The sequence below is a fragment of the Podarcis gaigeae genome (assembly GCF_964106915.1).
Source record: "Podarcis gaigeae genome assembly, chromosome: 6".
In the NCBI taxonomy this organism is placed as follows: Eukaryota; Metazoa; Chordata; class Lepidosauria; order Squamata; family Lacertidae; genus Podarcis; species Podarcis gaigeae.
In genome coordinates, this window is record NC_139682.1 from 5,547,848 (window position 1) to 5,567,065 (window position 19,218).

The 19,218-nt window shown below is 44.9% G+C and overlaps 2 protein-coding genes across 9 annotated transcripts in view; one reads left to right on the forward strand and one right to left on the reverse strand.

Moving 5' to 3' along the window:
* RTEL1 (regulator of telomere elongation helicase 1) overlaps positions 1-17,491 on the forward strand; it is an 80,951-nt gene extending 63,460 nt beyond the window's left edge. For 3 of the 8 annotated variants that reach the window (XM_083744116.1, XM_083744120.1, XM_083744115.1), the window contains exons 28-36: positions 1,224-1,319; positions 2,503-2,713; positions 3,726-3,863; positions 7,443-7,556; positions 8,362-8,607; positions 9,596-9,793; positions 11,675-11,818; positions 12,788-12,891; positions 16,511-17,491. In XM_083744116.1, the coding sequence (XP_083600242.1) occupies positions 1,224-1,319; positions 2,503-2,713; positions 3,726-3,863; positions 7,443-7,556; positions 8,362-8,607; positions 9,596-9,793; positions 11,675-11,818; positions 12,788-12,891; positions 16,511-16,591 (1,332 nt within the window). In that variant the 3' untranslated portion in view covers positions 16,592-17,491. Of the gene's footprint in view, positions 1-1,223; positions 1,320-2,502; positions 2,714-3,725; positions 3,864-7,442; positions 7,557-8,361; positions 8,608-9,595; positions 10,092-10,376; positions 11,819-12,787; positions 12,892-16,510 lie in introns of all 8 variants that reach the window. The other 5 variants (XR_014565639.1, XR_014565640.1, XM_083744117.1 and 2 more) reach the window with 3 other exon arrangements.
* The window catches only part of GMEB2 (glucocorticoid modulatory element binding protein 2), a 263,449-nt gene that overhangs the window by 125,991 nt on the left and 118,240 nt on the right, over positions 1-19,218 (reverse strand). The gene's annotated exons all lie outside the window — the stretch shown is intronic.

Sequence of the window (19,218 nt, forward strand, 5' to 3'; positions counted from 1 at the left end):
GCGGGGAGATAATTCACAGCATAGTGCTGGAGGAAGGGCAGGGGTTAATCCTTTCCCCGTTCGCTGTTTTCCAGATAGAAATTGCCTGTGTGATTTGACCCACTGGGGAGAACTTAAGCATATCCATGTGTTTTCTCTAAAAGGGTGTTTTCCCACTCAAGGAGTGGGGTGAGCAGGGTGTAAAAACCCCCCCAAACACATCCAGTATTATGGTTGCAATCTGAATCTTCCTCACCACACATTCACTTATCCCTTAGTTACTTAGGACCCTCGTACCTATGGGACTGCCTCTTCTGGTATGCCCTACGGAGGACCTTAAGGTCCACCAATAACAACACTTTGGAGGTCCCGAGCCTCAAGGAGGTTAGATTGGTCTCAACTAGGGCCAGGGCCTTTTCAGCACTTGTCCTGACGTGGTGGAACGCTCTGTTACAAGAGACTAGGGCCCTGCTGGATTTAACATCTTTCCGCAGGGCCTCCAAGATGGAGCTGTTCCGCCTGGCCTTCGGCGTGGACTCACTCTGACCCCTTATATGGGATTTGGTATATAAATTTTTTCTTGGCTTTTTTGCTGGCCCATGTAGGACCAGCATGGTTAGCTGGCTTGAGTGAATATCTGATGTTTCGTCCCTTTAATGGTCTTGATTTATGGGCTACTACTAAAATGAGGGTGCATTTTAAGCTGTATTTTAATTAACTGTTTGTTTGTTTGTTTGTTTGTTTGTTTGTTTGTTGCTGTTGTTTTTCAGTTACGTTTTATTGTAATTCATATTTGGTCTTATTATTAAATCACACTACTTGATAGTATTGGCTCTGAGTTGACCTGATTTTTTTTCAAATGTTAGCAGCCTATTTTTTATTTCTGTCTCTGTTGAACTCCCACCCACCCCCAGACCCACCTTGAATGTGAGGTTACAAGGAGATGCAGAAGAGATTGACCATAGCTTTGAAGTGCTAGCATTACTTTCCAGTCAGGGAAACCCCACATTTCTAAATGTTGGCTTGCTTTTCCGCCACATCTCCAGGACAATGACTTCCCTTTGTTCTCCATTAAGTGGGTGTCTTCCCAGAAATGTGAACATCCTTTCATGCGCGGCATACCTAGTCAGAGCAAAGATTGCTTTTGTGTTCTTGAGCATTGCTGGGAGGGCAAGCCAACCTTCAGTGCGGAATTCTTCTGAAAGAGAGGGAGGAGATTGCATTAACACTGTTAACATTTGCAGGCAAAACGCTTGTCGACTCTCTCCCTTCGATACGAGAAGAAGCTCATGGATGAGCAGAAAGGAGGCAGGAAGAAAATCAAGATAGTCAGCAATCCGGTATGTTTCAAGGAGTCAGCGAGCTTTACGAGAAATCAGATCATAGGAGAAAGATGAGAGACCCCCTTGAAGCCAAATGCAGGTGTTATTGCTCAGTCCTCAAATGCTTCATTGTTCAAAAAGCACAGGTGGCCTCTTGAAAATGGTGAGCTCTAAAAGCCAGATGAGTCACTTGGGGAAACCTTCGGCATAAAGGTTTAGGTTAGTAGTGGGAAACTATTTCCACCCTAAAAGCCACATTCTTCGGCAGCCTTTCAGGGGCCTCATGCCAGTGTTAGGTGGGGCCAAGTGCTAAACCAGGCACAGTGATGCATAGAGCTATTACCTTTGCATGGTAGGTTCCATTCTAGCCATGCGGAAGTCAGAGGTTTCCATATATATACACACACACCCCTCTCCATCCTCCTTCCATGCAAACGAGTCATTCCAGGCAGGCAGGTGGATGAAAGCACTCAAGGAGGACATGGCATGTGGGACCAGTGGGATCCACGGAGGGTCATGGTCCACATTTGGTACCCAGGCTTGTAGTTTCTCAACCCTGGTTTATTTCCTGAAGCTCATCTCCTAAAACCTTTTGTTTCCACAAACCTTCCCAGGCATTTAATTATAACATGCAATGTACCATTGTAGGACAAAGAAGAAAACTGCTTAGAGGTTTTCTATCAATTAAGTGTTTGTTAAATAAAATAAAACAATTCCATCTCCCCTTGGTTGCTTCAGAGAAGGGAGAACTCTTCTTCCCTAATCATTAGTTAAAAAGGTAAAGGTACCCCTGCCCATACGGGCCACTCGTGACCGACTCTGGGGTTGCGCGCCCATCTCGCTTAAGAGGCCGGGGGCCAGCGCTGTCCGAAGACACTTCCGTGTCACGTGGCCAGCGTGACAAAGCTGCATCTGGCGAGCCTGCACCAGCGCAGCACACGGAAACACCGTTTACCTTTCCGCTATAAAGCGGTACCTATTTATCTACTTGCACTTAAGGGTGCTTTCGAACTGCTAGGTGGGCAGGAGCTGGGACCGAACGGCGGGAGCTCACCCCGCCGCGGGGATTCAAACCGCCACCCGCGTCCCTATAATCATTAGTTACAAAGAAGAAATTGGGGCTAGAGAAGTGTGTGCAAAAAGAGCTTGCTTGCGGATCGTGCTTAAATCTCTTTGTTTTTTGTTTTTGTTTTTATTTCAGCAGGCTGGCAAAGCCCAAGACCTCTCAGAGACTAAAACTGCCAGGGCTGCAGCTTTCATTGCAACAGTGAAGCAGTCTTTGAGCCAGATGAATTTTAACACGTTCTCAAGGGCTCTTCAGCAGTACAAAACCACAAATGACTTCAGTACTATGTTGTGCCAGATGAGCTCACTTTTCGTGGAAGACCAGAAAAAACATGTCCTATTGCGAGGTATTGTGGGCCCTGGACATCTCTTCTGGGCACCTGCTGGTTTTCATGCACAAATTATTATGGTTAATGAAAGGTCTTCTGCAAAGTGCAATGCAGGAGACACTCACCCGTGTGCTGGTTGCACTTTTTAATTATCCTTTTATTGTTATTCCTTCTCCTGTGCAAACGAGTAATGTTGGCTGTTTTTATCGTCTCGCTGAAGAAATCCATTTGGATTTGCAATTGTGTATCTGTAATACTGGAAAAACAAGCAGTTTCCTCACTTAACACTGACTTTTAGGATGCAGATGCACGTTCTTTCTGCTTGGTTATATAGGGGAGGGGGAAATAGTCCCAATAAGTTTTGTGATCTAAAGCAGACACAAGGAGACATCGGGAGGGAGGGAAATGGAGGTACTGGGACAGCACAGGATAGACACCTAATAAAATAATCAGGCCAGTGGCCTAACCCTTTTGTCCATGTGTTATTAGAAGATGTGGTGGTGACCACTGGCTTGGATGCTTTTAAAAGGCGATTGGACAAATTCGTGGTTGGAGGAGGGTGGTCTTTCAAAAGCTAATAGTTGTGATAACTAGATGGAAGCTGCAGGTTCAGATGCAGCATACCAAAGCAAAGAGAGGAGGAACGATGAGGGAGCTCTTGCCTTTATGGGCTTCCCAGAAGCATCTGTCTGGCCACAACTGGAAATGAAATGCTGGACAAGACACAGTGACCCTTGGATCTAATCCAGCAGGGCTTTCCTTTTGAAGATGGTTTTGAAAGAAATTTAGTATTAGCGGCAGTTTCCATCACTTGTCAGAACTTGAATAGACTGTAACATGATCTATGGAACATTAATCTCAAGGTGGCAAGCCGCCTTTTGTCAATGTGCTACTGTTGTTCCCTGAAAATACTTTGGAACAGGCAGGTGGGGGGTGACAAATTTCTAGGAACGTGTTGATGCCTTCCTGAACAAAGCACCTTTTCAGTGTTTGATGCTATGAACTTACCCTTCCTTCTTTTCTATGCAAGAATTTTACCAGTTTGTTCGGCCGCAGCACAAAAAGCAGTTTGACGAAGCTTGCTGTTCCTTGACGGGACTGGGCTGTGGCTACAAACCTGAGCACAGCCTGAAGCTGGAGGAGAGGCTGCGGCTGGCCAAGAACCCAGGTGAGACCAGCCTTACTTTTGAGGAGTTGGCAGCCCTCTGAGACTTCCTGCCTCTCTGTATGTTCTCAGTCAGGATCAGGGAGGGATTCTTGTCTTTAGAATGCTTGCATCATTGCTCTGTTATCCCGAGTTGCTGCCCACCTGTCATTAAGTCCTTAAAGATCCCTAGCTCAGTGTTCCCTGCACTGACTGCCAGCAGCTCTCTGGGGTTTCAGGAATTGAACCTGGAACCTTTTGCAAGCAAAGCATGCGCTCTGACAACAAGCTAATTCAAATTCAAAAATCCTTTATTAGGCATAGCAAACCACACATTATCAAACAGGCACCGTATACAAATTGTGCAAAATACGTGCTCAGCATAACAAGGTTTGTCCCAGTCGGATCTTTAACTCCAGAGGAAATCAATTTGCATAAATAATACAACACTACCACATCAGCGATCAATTAAGAACCACTAAATCTCTTTATAATGGCCCAGTCTTTATACATGGACAGCACCCAAAAATTCAGCCACTATTAAAGTAATTTGATCATTCCTGTCCAAAAGCAGGCCCTGAACCGTTGGTATCATAGAATTCAGCCTATTGAGTTGTAAGGCCTCGAATAATTGTCTTCTGGCATAAATGCCAAAATCACAAGAAAAGAAAATATGCTCCAAAGTATCAGGTTCCTGTTTACTACATTTGCAGAGACGCTCTGATTCTGGGAGAGCTAAATATCTTCTTTTCACTATCATCGAGGGAAACATATTAAACTGCCAACAAGCTATGGCAGCTTCTTTGGAAGAAGTGCTAAAGACCCTCAGTGCCCGTGCCGTTGCAAGAAGAAGCTTATGCCTGCATGGTTAGTGGATATAACGTAGGAACAACCTGGCAGCACCATCCTCCTTGAGTCCTAACCATTTTGTGGAAGCTGTCAATCAGGGAGAGGTAACCTGTGATCCTCCAGATCTTGTTGGATTTCCAACTCCTAGCCAGCGTAGCCAGTAGTTTAGCTCCTTCCTATAAGTCCTAGCCAAGGATAAAAGCCTTCTTAGTAATAACTCTGGGGTGCACCCTACATATTCCATTTAGGGGCTGTACAGTGGTGCCTCGCAAGACGAAATTAATTCGTTCCACAAGTCTTTTCGTCTTGCGAGTTTTTCGTCTTGCGAAGCACGGTTTCCCATAGGAATGCATTGAAAATCAATCAATGCGTTCCTATGGAAACCGCCTTCAGACCAGGTCCGGGGACAGTCTGTCCCCCAACCTCTTCTGAAGGCCGGCGGGGGGCGAAAGTCTTTGCTCCCCCCCCCCGCCGGCCTTCCCGGGACAGCGGAGACTTCTCCGCTGTCCCGGGGCGACCTTAAAATGCTGGCGGGCGGCAGCGAACGCTTCGCTGCTGTCCCCCAGCATTTTAAAAACCCCGGGACAGCGGAGGACTTCTCCGCTGTCCGGGGTGATTTAAAAGCCCCCGGGAAGGCAGCCCCCAGACGGCTTTAAAAGCCGTCCGGGACAGCGGAGAAACGCGCTGTGTTTCTCCGCTCTCCCGGAAAGGCAGGCAGGGGGGAGCAAAGACTTTTGCCCCCCCGCCCACCTTCAGAAGAGGTCCAGGACCTCTTCTGAAGGTGGGCGGGGGGGGCAAAAGTCTTTGCTCCCCCCCCCCGCCTGCCTTCAAAAGCCATCCGGGATAGCGGGAAGCGCTTCCCTGCTATCCCGGACTGCTTTTTAAATGCTGGCGGTGGGGAGCAAAGCCTTTCGGCCCCCGCCGCTCTTCCTGGACCTCTTCTGAAGGCCGGAGGGGGGGGGGAAAGGCTTTGCTCCCCACCGCCAGCATTTAAAAGAGGTCCCCGGAGATTTCCCTATGGGCTTTCTTCTTGCGAAGCAAGCCCATAGGGAAATTCGTTTTGCGAAGCGCCTCCAAAACGGAAAACCCTTTCGTCTAGCGGGTTTTTCATCTTGCGAGGCGTTCGTCTTGCGGAGCACCACTGTATTCAGTTATTCCTAACCTGGTAGGACCTTGCATTGCATCATGGGTTTCTTAACTCTGTGAGAGTTTCTTCCTTAACAAAGGACAGGTTTCTAGAGCAGCAAACACGGAAATAATCTCTCTCCACTTTCTCTGCGCCATGCATAACTTTAAAAATCTTGATTATATCCTCCTTTGCTTGCCTTTTTTTCAAAACTAAAAATCCCCAGATGTTGTAACCTGGCCTTTTAAGGGAGTTGCTCCAGCTTGCAAGAGGAAGAAAATCACCCCATGTCAATTTGACTTCAAATGTTTCCCTAAAAGTAGTTAAAATATTATATAAACCCATGGTCCCACTGGTTTCCTACCTGGACCCTGAACTGAACTTTCCAGTCTCTTACTAAAGCTCCATTTGGCTCATTAGACCAAAGTTCCATTGAATTTCCCTCCTAGAATATCGTTCTCCACCCAGAACTATCCTCTGCTGGGTGGATAGCACACTTGGTTAGACTAGAGCCTGGTGCTGATAACACCAAGGTTGCAGGTTCGATCCCCGTCAGAGTCAGCTCCACATTCCTGCATTGCAGGGGCTTGGGTTACATGATCCTCAGGGTCTCTTCCAACTTCATGATTTACGGTATTTTGGATGTGTCCAAAATACCATAAATCAGTGACTAATATATGATATGTCAGTGACTAAGATGCTCTTGTGTTTCATTCCCTAATCTCGCTTTTCTGTGGTGAATTCAGTCTTTCATAGACCTCAAGACCTCTCCTTTGCACTGATAGGAAATACTCCCACAAAAAATCTGTTGCATACTCAATATTATACTGATATTATATTGGCTCTGCCAGACCATTTCAGCATATTAGTTCTGTTTTTTGTTCTCTAAATAAGTGTGTATTGCTCAGACCTAATTGAGGAGGCTTACTGCAACCGTGACCAAGTGCCATTTTGGAGCACTGCTACCTCAGCAGCCTTGCGGTGCTGAAAAATACCTCAAAGGTCATCTAGCAATGCAGGAATCTCAACTAAAGCATCCATGACAGATGACCACCCAACTTCGCCTAAAATCATGCAAGGAAGGAGAGTCCACCACCTTCCAAGGGAATCCATTCCACTGTTGAACATCTCTTACCATCAGAAAGTTCTTCCTGATGTTTCATTGAAATTGAAGCCATGTGTTTAGGTCCTACCCTCAGGAGCAAGCAAGAATAATTGAAGATGGCTATCAAGTCTTCTCTTTTCCAGGCCAAACATATACAGCTCTCTCAACCCAGTCCGATAGCCGTGCCATGCCACTGGAAAACTACCCTTCAGATAGGCACCAATTGTACTTCTTATTGTACACCACTTTGGTATTGTTTTAATGAGATACGGTATATATGGCATACAACTATGTGGTATATTTTAAATAAAAATGGTCAGAATTGGCCTCCCTTAGGAAGAAGTTGTTATTCTGTTCATTCTTCCTATTGTTTGGGAAAGGGATTTTCCTGTCATTTTAGGATTAAGAATAAGGATACATTGCAATGATTTTGTTGGACTTCCTTTCTGTTGTTCTTAACGTACTCTCAAGACTTCCCACCTTCATTCAAGCAATTTTTGTATCTCTTTCTCTTTGATATTAGAGAAGAAATGTGATGAGAAAACCACCTTTTCGGGTGGTTCAACTGGGCAGCTGAACACTGAGCAGCATTTGAATAAAGGAGGTTCCCACCTAACTTTTGGGTCGGACGGTGCAGGTATGCTTCCTGTAAAGAAGAAATGCATAAAGTATGTTAATGGCAGGAGCAATAAAACTTGGTTTTACTTCCTGTATGTCAATGAAAGTAAAGAAAGAAAAGTGGTCCCTTGAGTCAAACCTTCACACGTTCATTGGGCTGATATTAAGATCACGAGATTGCACACAAACTCTCCCTTCCCCCATCGAACAACCCTATGTTTTTAATTTTATAATTGTAATGGTGTTTTTTTACTTAGTTGTCTTTTAATGGCTTCTAACACAATCTTGAGATGTTTGGGGTTTGTTGAGAAAGGCAGCAAATAAATCAGGGATGGGGAACTTGTGGTCCTCCAGATATTGTAGTTCAGCAACTCCCAGCATCCCTGACCACTGGCCATGTTGGCAGGTTGGATGAGAATTTGATTCCCACAACTTCTGGAGAACCAGAGGCTCACTAATCCCAATATCAGGGTTAAGATTAAATAAATCTGTGAGTCACTTTTGACTCATTGAGTTAGTTTTGACTCACACATGATTTGCGTACCCTGTACATGTTAAATTTCTTTTTTGTTACCATTTTTCAGCATTGCACATCCATCACTAAGGAGGAAACTTTTCCTATGGCTTACATCAGTGTGTATTAAGGGATGTTGGGCAGTATGCAAATAAATTGCTGTGCTAGCAAAGCAGGATCCCACCTCCTCCAAAAAGGGGGGAAACCCCAAAAACCCTAACAAGGAACATTCTTAACTTTGCTTCATCTGATTCAGACTGCTACATTTAGGATCCTGTCCTTATGTGCCTTGCCTTGTGCTTTTTAACAGGAGGAAACGGTGCCTGTGTGACTGCTGAGCCCTCCAAAAAAATGCCCAGCTCCCTAAAGGAGAGCCGTAACCAAATAATCCGATCAGCCTACCTGAGTGACCTCAAACTGGCTCTGGACCAAAGCAGCTTCAGCAGTTTCTTTTCAGCCCTGTCAGCATACAAGAAGACTGATGACTACGATGCCATGGTGTCTGTGGTTGCAGCCCTCACCACAGAGAAGCCAGAACATTTCCATCTGCTACAAAGCAAGTACCTGCCTGATTGTTTCTCAGAGTGTCTTGCTGCCCGCAGAACTCTGCTCTTCCCACCCACATGTTGCTAAGCCCGTTCCTCAGTGTGGTGGGGCAGTGAGTTCAGTTGCCATCGCTAACAAGCTGTGCAACAGCCGTGGCTGAACTTCTTTATGGCACATCAGTATCAGATATGGGTGGGGGAGAAATTTGCATTTTCATCCGAATTTATTTCATTTGAAAAGGTTTGCGGATTGAAACACATCTAGGCTTTGAAATTCACCTTTCCAACCAGAAGCATGCTGGAAAATACATATGTTAAGGGCAATAGTTCATATACAGCGAAGGCGCCTACTTTGATATCAGCAAGCAGGGAGTTCCAAAGTGTGGGTGCTGCCACACTAAATAATCGAGTTCTTACAAATGCACGTATTGATTTGGATAGACAACAGTTCTGCTAATAAGCTCATCAGCCTCCAAGGAGGTAAAAGATTAAGTACTGTGCAAAAGAGGCACTCTGTCTTTTCATCTCACTAGATTACTTTAGAAGCACCTTTACACTCAGACAAGTTGACTCAACAGGCCAGCTCTGGATCTTGTACAGTCATCCTTGGCACTAGACATATTTAACCAGAAAACTGCAAGGCTCCAGACTTGTCATAGTTGACCTCTGTAGGTCTGAGACAATCATGCAATATTCCATACTGGTTCCCAAGAGGATTTCCCCAGCATGTGTTTTTCAGAGGGCAGACAAGAATGCAAACATTTTTGCTGCTCTTTGTGTGAATATGACATTCAAAGAGTCTTTCTGACTAGTAAAATGATTCCGCCGCAGTAGGTAGAAACCAGAACAGGCTGGATTTAGTGACCAGCCAAGAGGGGTTTTTTGTTGTTGTTGGTCTTGATCATTTTGAAGTGTTTTCCCCATTCTCCTGGAATTCTCTGGCTTATAACAAGCTGGCTCCAACTGTGCGCGCACGTCATTATTTGTTTATGTTCACAGGGTTCTCCATGTTTGTGCGCCCCCATCACAAAAAACAGTTCAGACAGATGTGTAAAGAGCTGACTGGAATGAGTTGCCCTGAGGAGAGTGAGGAGGCTCCGTTACCAGCACAGGAGGAGGGCTCTTTTGGCTTGAGGGACTCAAACTGCACGGTGGAACAGAGTAAAATTCAGGATAAAGCTGCCAGCCCAATCCCAGGTTTGAGTTGCTTATTTCAGTACAGTTTCCCCTCCTCCCCAAAGAAGTGTGCTCCAGGTTTTCTTCTTTCCATCCACCGATAAGGGAAATAAAAAGAAGCTGTAGCCTTCTCCTGTTCAATGAATCAGAGGAAGATTACCACAAGTTTAAGGATAAGATACAGCAGCCTGGTTTTTTTTGCAGTGAAATTTGCTGCTTAATAGGAAAAATGCGGCACCCCCAACCCTGGCACAACAAGCAAAAATGAGGCAGCAAATGTGGCCTCTTTGTTTGCTCACCAGATAAAATAAAGTTACAGGTAGGTAGCCGTGTTGGTCTGCCGTAGTCTAAACAAACAAACAAAAAAATTCCTTCCAGTAGCACCTTAGAGACCAACTAAGTTTGTTATTGGTATGAGCTTTCGGGTTCATGCACACTTCGTAAACTTGTTCAGGTGTGTATCTGAAGAAGTGTGCATGCACACGAAAGCTCATGCCAATAACAAACTTAGTTGGTCTCTAAGGTGCTACTGGAAGGAATTTTTATTTTTTTCTTTAGATAAAATTAAATATTGCTCATCAGTACCTCTTTTGTGTTTACTCAGACAACTAAGGAAGAATGAATTAAGGATTAGCTGTAGCCACAAATCTCACCCAGATTTTTGGGTTGTGAGTATACTATTGTAAAACGGCCAGAGCAGGCTGACGAAGGCTGAAAGTGTCTGAAGCTGGCAGTTCACACTGCACCTGATGTGTTACATATTTTTGTTGACTAATGGTGCAGGGCATTACTGCCATAATGGATAACTTACTTTCAATGACACATCTAGGCCAAAGTGTTCTTATCTACTGTCTCCCCCCCTCCCCCCAAATACCGGTAGTTTCCTGATTACTCATCCAGAGAATACAGATGCTTTTGTGTTGCCCCACCTACCAGAAGGAGGCAAAGCAGTTTGTAAGTTTGACTCCTCCGTAAAGATGTTTTCATCTTCCCAGACCAGTCCTATTGCTCTCTTCTTTCACACTACAATATGATAACAGCTACAACAGCTACCTAAAGGCAATTCACAGCCCCAGATCAGTGCTGTCTCATGGTACGAAACAGGTTCTGTGGTGGAACCTTTTCCTTTTCTTGGAAGCATATGGTGGGCATTCTATCCAACTTCTTCAGGTAGTATAAGTGTAAATTATATCATTTTGCTTATACAGTGGTACCTTGGTTTAAGAACAGCTTAGTTTATGAACAGCATGGATTAAGAACGCTGCAAACCCAAAAGTAGGTGTTTTGGTTTGTGAACTTTGCCTTGGAATAAGAACATGTTCCACTTCCTGTTGAGCGTGTTCCATTTGTAAATTGAGTCCCCCTTTACTATGGGAAAGCACGCCTTGGTTTAAGAACGCTTTGATTTAAGAACGGACTTATGGAACGGATTAAGTTTGCAAACCATGGTACCACTGTAGTTGCTAATAACACTGGTTTTAGTTTGTTCTTTGAATTGTGCCCTGGGTTTAGTTGTGTTGGCTTTTGTCTTCAAGGAAAAACATGTTCCTGCTCTTCGTATTAGCATTTGTGTCCTCCTGTGTGTCTCCCAGCAGTGGTTATCCCATTGGACAGCCGGGATAGTTTCCATCCCACATCCAAAACTGAAGCCCAGTTAAACTGGACCTATATAAATTTTTCATCTGAATTAAACTAGAGTCGATTGGCCATCCCTCTCTTGAGTGTCCAGGAAAGGAATGTTGGCCATCAGCCCTGTAGTTATTTAAATTGTGGAGCCAGTACCATGTGTCCTAATCCTGGAGGATGTGTGGTATAAATAAGCAATAAATAAATGGAAGAAAAAACTGCTCATACATAGTTGTGTGTGCTTTTTGAGATGTAACTGTATGATCTCCTCTGCAGGCTCCTCCAAGAACGAGATGCTAGAGAAGATCCTAAGTAATGCCACCCCTATAAGTAACTTGGAATCACAGAACTCCAAGGGAGGTCCAAGCAGTGTCCGCACACCCATGGATTCTGACAGTGTGCCCATCTCACCATTAAGGGGTATGTAAATATTGGTTCAAGGGACGCGGGTGGCGCTGTGGGTTCAACCACAGAGCCTAGGACTTGCCGATCAGAAGGTCGGCGGTTCGAATCCCCGTGATGGGGTGAGCTCCCGTTGCTTGGTCCCAGCTCCTGCTCACCTAGCAGTTCGAAAGCACGTCAAAGTGCAAGTAGATAAATAGGTACCGCTCTGGCGGGAAGGTAAACGGCGTTTCCATGCGCTGCTATGGTTCGCCAGAAGCGGCTTAGTCATGCTGGCCACATGACCCGGAAGCTGTACACTTGCTCCTTCGGCCAATAAAGCGAGATGAGCGCCACAACCCCAGAGTCAGCCATGACTGGACCTTATGGTCAGGGGTCCCTTTACCTTTACCTTAAATATTGGATCAGGTAGAAGCCCTTCTTCCTTCAAAAGAAAGGATACCTCAGCTGCATCAGAAATACATTGTAAATGCAGTAGCTCAAAGACAGGGCATATGCTCTCCTTGCATCAGATCCCAGTTTCAGCGTGCTGCACCATCAGCTAAAGGACCTCAAATTTTAAGGGTGGGAAATATTTGGTTACCTAAAGCCTTGGAGAATGTATGAGTCAAGAGTAGACAGTAACAAATTGGATGGGTTAATGGCCTCATTAAGTAAATAGGAGCTTTACATATTCAGTTGTCTAAAGGCATTCCAACCTTGCCACTAGCTGCTGTTGCCAAAATTTGAGAAGAAGACAATTCCATTAGTTAGTTCCTATCTGTGCTCATTCTGGCTTCTTCCCAGAAGAGGCTAGAGGTCAGAGTGTGTTTTCCTTCATCTCTGCAGTCCTCGGGGAGCTATAATATCAAACAGCAATAAATCTGACAGCTTCTGTTGTACGTATTTTATCTGTGCAAAAAAGGCCATTACTGTGTAGGGGGGCAGTACTTCAGCTGCCAAAAGGAATCCATTTCTTAACAGTCACACTCTTTTTCAATTTTCCAGAAGGGTTCCAGTGTGGAAAATGCAAATCTGAGCATAGTGTGCCTTTTAAATGCCAGCTGTGCGACTTCACTTGTTGCAAATTGTGCTGGGAGAGTCTCCTAAAGGTCGGTTTGGCTTGTCGAAGTTTTGCTTTCTCCTTTCCTCAAAACAACATTGTCTGATTGGTTTCCCTGTTCACTGGTAGAGCAGCTACTTTACAATACAGTGGTGCCCCGCAAGACGAATGCCTCGCAAGATGGAAAACCCGCTAGACGAAAGGGTTTTACGTTTTGGAGGCGCTTCGCAAAACGAATTTCCTTATGGGCTTGCTTCGCAAGACGAAAATGTCTTGTGAGTTCCTGCGGGTTTTTTCCCCCTTCCCCCCCTTTTTCTAAGCCGCTAAGCCGCTTATCAGCTGATCCGATAAGCCGCTAAAAGCCGCTAATAGCGCTAATCCGCTAATCCGTCAATGGGCTTGCTTCGCAAGACGAAAAAACCGCTAGATGAAGAGACTCGCGGAACGGATTAATTTCGTCTTGCGAGGCACCACTGTATTGTAATGAAGCTATTTTCCCAGTCATAGCTGGCAGGGTTAGTGCCAGATTGGCAGTGTGTCTGCACCACCAGCATCACAGCTTTGTCCCTTCTCATAAGCCGTAGTAACAGTGTGATAGGAGGTCAGGTAAGCAGCTGCATCCTGCCTTGCTCACCACTACTGGCCATTACTTACTTTCCCTGCCTCCCAAGATGTGTGACTTGCACATTTTAAAATCTGTTTTCAACTGTGGAGTTGTTACAGTTTTCCTCTGCCGGAAAAAAATGGGTTGTTCTTGTGGTCCATTGCAGCCACAGGCCTCCTCTCTCTCACGAGGCAGTGGCACAAACAGGCATGCACAGAGCTTTCAGAAGGTACCAATAGCACCTGGTCACTCAGCTTGATTCAGGGAGTGTGCATTGCAGAGAAGGACAATATGTGGTTTTCCATGTTCGTTCTTTGGAGCACATGAGTCAGTCATCTGGTTACGCATTGAAATGGTATGGGTTGCAAGCTTTAATCTCTTGATCAGTTTAAATTGTATGAAATTTAAACTTCCTTACTGTCAGAACTTCCTGACAGTAAGAGCTGTTCGACAGTGGAATTTGCTGCCAAGGAGTGTGGTGGAGTCTCCTTCTTTGGAGGTCTTTAAGCAGAGGCTTGACAACCATATGTCAGGAGTGCTCTGATGGTGTTTCCTGCTTGGCAGGGGGTTGGACTCGATGGCCCTTGTGGTCTATTCCAACTCTATGATTCTATGAAGTTACAGTTGAAAAATGTTCCCTGTTTCATGGTAAGTATATGCAAATGCAATTCTTCTCTGAGCTATCACTGTTCCGGTTAAGTTGATTAATGAGAGAAGACAGGATGACAGAGGGTGCAGCAAGTACAGGGAGTTACTGTTAGAATTCCTGCTCCATGATTGCAGTCATGGCATTGTTGTCTATCACATGACGGTGTATATTTTGACTCCACAAAGAGGGAAGTGACGGAGACAGGATGTCTGTGTTACTGTGTTCCGTGAAGTCGGACTATTGTCCTTTGTTCTTTCTCTTTGCTGCCTGATGCTAGAGAGAGAGGGAGCCATGTTGCAGTGTTCTATGTGTGTTTATATGTAAATAAAGTAGATTAGCCAACATGCTGAGTTGCTGAGGTCTGTCACGCAAGTTGCGTAGACTCTGCTGATCCCTAAGTGTGCCGATGTCTGTTGGCATCGGTCGCTGTGATGTTCGGGCAGAAGAAAGCTTTTGAAGCTCCCGAACAAATGACCAGGAGAGAGAGAACATGCCAGTCGGGTATGTGTCTCTACCAGGGTCCTACTCGAGTGTAGGCTGAGCTCCTGACAGTTACCCCCCCCCCATTTATTTAATCACGGAATTGCAACAGTTCCAGAGAAAGAAAACCACCAGAGTTGGCAGTGATCCTTTATGCCTATTTGAAACAGCTTGTTGAGTAGGGGCTCCTGCCAACCTCCCGCCCCGCTTCCCATTACATCTCGCCCCAAACCCTCATCCCCTTACACAGCTTTTACATCCAATCCCCATCTCCTTCTACCTGCCACCTCCACCCCATTGCCAACCCCCATCCCTGCACAGCTCTTTCCAAACTCCCTGAAAGTTCACCCCAAACTCCTCCATGTGACACAGCTCACCCAAAACTTTTCTGCCCCTCAGACTGTGAAGCCAACCCCCTTTCTTACAGGAGTAATGCGCCAGGCATGATTGGGTCTTGAACCAAGCAGTCCTGGCAGCCAAAACTTGGCTCTTCTTGTCTCACCAAGGCATGTAGGTCATCAGGACGTATCAAGCCAGCTCTCTGCCCCTTTTGGGCACCAACGGGGCAGTAAGAGAAAGCATCTAATCATCACAGTGAAATGAGGCCTATTTAGATTACCAAATACAGTGAGCAGCATGTGGAATTATGCCTTCAGAAAGTTCTCCCTGGCAAGTGACCTGTGAGTTGGGTCCTTGAAGCATTCATCTTCTTCCATGAAGTGCCAACCAAATAACATGCATGGTCAAGCAGCATGGCCAGTTTGCAAAAATCAGCTAATGTTTCCCCTGATGGGAAAGAACCTGACTCAGACATTATCAGGGGGTGTGGGAGGCAATGCCAGTGAAAACTGAGGTCAGCAACTGTTAACCAGAACCGCGGTGAGTTCACTTCTTTAACACCTTTGGAACGGTTTTGCTTCCTCCTTTCCTAGACTGGGATTGCATAAACGAAGCAGGAACTTAGAACCGAGCTCTAAAATCCAGAGTTGGGCAATGCCTTTTATTAGAACTAACCAAAATGTCACAAACGTGTGGCAGCCTTTTGAGTTCGTCCAAAAACATAGTGAAGGGGAAACGTGTGTCAACTTTATATTTTTATTAGAATAATAAATCATTGAATAACCTGTCAGATGAATAAATGCTTCATAAGACACCCAAAGTCTGGTGTGTAACCCCTATCTGTCCCAAACCTTAAATAAAATATGAAGGTTCATGAGATAAACGAAGAGCAGAAGATAATTAGAAATCAAACTGTTAACTAAAGTTAGATTATCTCCCTCAGTTGGCCAAGCATTCTGCAAGCTATGCATTGCTTCTCTATTGTGGCCTATTGGTCTATGAAGTTCATTAAAAGAGTTTTTTCACCCTGTGGTAACCTTCAGTTGGAGAAGCCATTCTGCAATTCTTGACTTTAAGGAAGCAAGTTTTTAGATTTGACTGACCCTTGTGTGCTTTGCTTTTATTTAAGAAACTAGGTGCTCCCCCCCCCCCACCTGACCAAACACCCCTCCCCCTTTACCCCTGACCTGTCCTCTATCGCCACACCCCTTTAAAGAAGGGGGGTTGCTTTAGAGAGTCATTTGCAAAACTGCTCTCTGAAGTGCTTCCTCACCTGTTAGACCTCTCTGGGGACGCATGTAATGGGGAGGTGCTTCAGAGCAAACTGCTCTCTGAAGCACCTCTCCCCCTTCCCATTAAACCTTCCTTCCCCAGTCAGAAGCAAAATGAGTGATATAATTTGGGTTAATCATGTGTAAGTCAGATGCCACAGATTGAGCACCAAAAGCTTACTTCTTGTTGTTCTTGGCCCTTTGTATGAGTTCTTGGCAGAATGGCAGAAGTCAAACATCTTGATTGTTCTTAGTGGAGTTGCGCATGTTGGGCAGTGTTCATTTTTTCCCTTGTTTTCTGCTTCACCCCTACCTCACCCCTCAGGTTGCCAAGAAGTGCCCGGAATGCAAAGTTGATACCAAGACGAGACATTTATCTATGAATTATTGGCCAGATCCCCAGTGAGAGAGGTATGCATTGAGGCAAAAATAGCCCAGGACCATGGAAAGGAAGCAAAGTGTGCATTTGTTTTAAGCAAGCTGCTCTTTGTTCTCTGGACTGATGTTGCCACCTCTTGCCGCCACCCTCTTGCTGAAGTTCCTCCACCAGAAGAGATTTTCAACACACAGCAGAAGTTTGGAGAATCAGCATGATCTTCACGATGACAAGTGGCAGCAGAAGGTGAAAGGACAGTGTGATCTTTAGGATTACAGTTCCCCTTATACTCTCAAACATTCTAACACTTTTGCAGCTGTTGGGCTCTTAGAATGACGTTTTTACACAAAAGCATAAAATCATTTTTCTTATAAGAGTCTTTTCAGTGAGGCAAGATAATTATGGCTTGTCTCCCTGTGGACAGTTTGTGACTTCCATTTGTAAAAGCAATCACTTTGTAGGTGCTAAAAAAACTCTTTGAGGTGTTGGCAGGCCTTGTGATCTATTGGCCAGCTGCCTACCAAAAGAGTTCAGAGAAACTGACCAAATGAAAACCTCAAATTGAGGTGGATTATCTGCTCATTAGAAGGCTGTGCGTATTGCTGGCTGTCAATTTTGATAGTTGATAGTCAGTGTAATTAAGTCCTAATTAAATAGAAAGCCTCTGAATTTCGCTACTTGTGCCTCATGTCGGAAACTTCTGTTGATAAGAAGGGATTCTTCTCTACTCTGCTTTCTGATGCTTCAGAAGGATTTCTGCAACAACCAATTGGTTCTGTTGTAAAAAATAGAAAATAAATGGAACAGTTTTAAAGTACATTAAGTGCTTTTATATTTTTATAAACTGCAAGTATTTTTGTGAATTGAGAAATTGCCTCAGTTTTCAAAAGTGGGAAATAGTATGTGTTAAACTATGTCAATAAATAAAAAGCGCATTTGCCGTGTGGCTTCAATATCAGCAGCATTCAAAACATTGTGGACAGCATCCAGTGATGGCCACCCACTTCCACAACGGATATCCGCTTGTACAATCAGACTCCTGGTTTCCCCTTTCCCCAAACTCCAGCCCTCCACATAAGAAAATTAAGAGTTTTTTGCTTATGGTGTGTCACTTGGCAATAAAGCATGTGGGTTAGTGGCTTCAGAGGTAAAGCTAAACAAATGTGGTTGCAGTTACAGATAGATAGCCGTGTTGGTCTGCCATAGTCAAAACAAAATAAAAGAAAGAAATTCCTTCCAGTAGCACCTTAAAGACCAACTAAGTTAGTTCTAGGTATGAGCTTTTGTGTGCATGCACACTTCTTCAGATACACTGAAACAGAAGTCACCAGACCCTTCTATATAGTGAGAAGGTGGGGAGGGGTATTACTCAGAAGGGTGGTGGGAATGGGTGATTGGCAGATAGCTGTGATGAGCCTGTTGACGACTCTTAACGACTGCAATAGGTCTTACAGGAAAAAGCAAGGGGTGAGAAGGTGAAAAATGGTCATGGAGATAAGAATCCAATGTCTTTGTTCAGACCAGGTCTCTCCATGGTCTGAACAAAGACATTGGATTCTTATCTCATTATACATGACAAAGCCATTTTTCCTGTAAGACCTATTGCAGTCGTTAAGAGTCGTCAACAGGCTCATCACAGCTATCTGCCAGTCACCCATTCCCACCACCCTTCTGAGTAATACCCCTCCCCATCTTCTCACTATATAGAAGGGTCTGGTGACTTCTGTTTCAGTGTATCTGAAGAAGTGTGCATGCACACGAAAGCTCATACCTAGAACTAACTTAGTTAGTCTTTAAGGTGCTACTGGAAGGAATTTTTTTCTTTTATTTTGTTTAAATATGGTTGCATTCACTTACTGAAAATAATGCAGGGTTTTGTGGGAGATCACTGCATACGGAGGAGAAAAAATTGTGTATGGAGCAACTGAACTAATCCAGAACGCAGCAGCCAGACTGGTGACTGGGGGCGGCCGCCGAGACCATATAACACTGGTCTTGAAAGACCTACATTGGCTCCCAGTACGTTTCCGAGCACAATTCAAAGTGTTGGTGCTGACCTTTAAAGCCCTAAACGGCCTTGGTCCAGTATACCTGAAGGAGCGTCTCCACCCCCGTCGTTCACCCCTGAGGTCCAGCACCAAGGGCCTTCTGGCGGTTCCCTCACTGCGAGAAGCCAAGTTACAGGGAACCAGGCAGAGGGCCTTCTTGGTGGTGGCGCCCGCCCTGTGGAACGTCCTCCCACGAGATGTCAAAGAGAAAAACAACTACCAGACTTTTAGAAGACATCTGAAGGCAGCCCTGTTTAGGGAAGCTTTTAATGTTTGATGTATTATAGTATTTTAATATTTTGTTGGAAGCTGCCCAGAGTGGCTGGGGAAGCCCAGCCAGATGGGCGGGGTATAAATTATATAATAATAATAATAATAATAATAATAATAATAATAAAATGTTTGTTTGTTTGTTTGTTTGTTTGTTTGCAGTTATTTGAGGAGGGTGAGCAGAGCCTTCCAAGGTCTTAGGCATCTCTTACACTAAAATTTAGGACTCCTGGCCATCTGTTTGGTGGGCAGGGGACCAGTGCTGGCAGCTAAGGCTACAGTGAATGATAGTGGATGGGGAGCCAGTCTGTGCACCACCTCTGATTCAAAGAAGTCTCT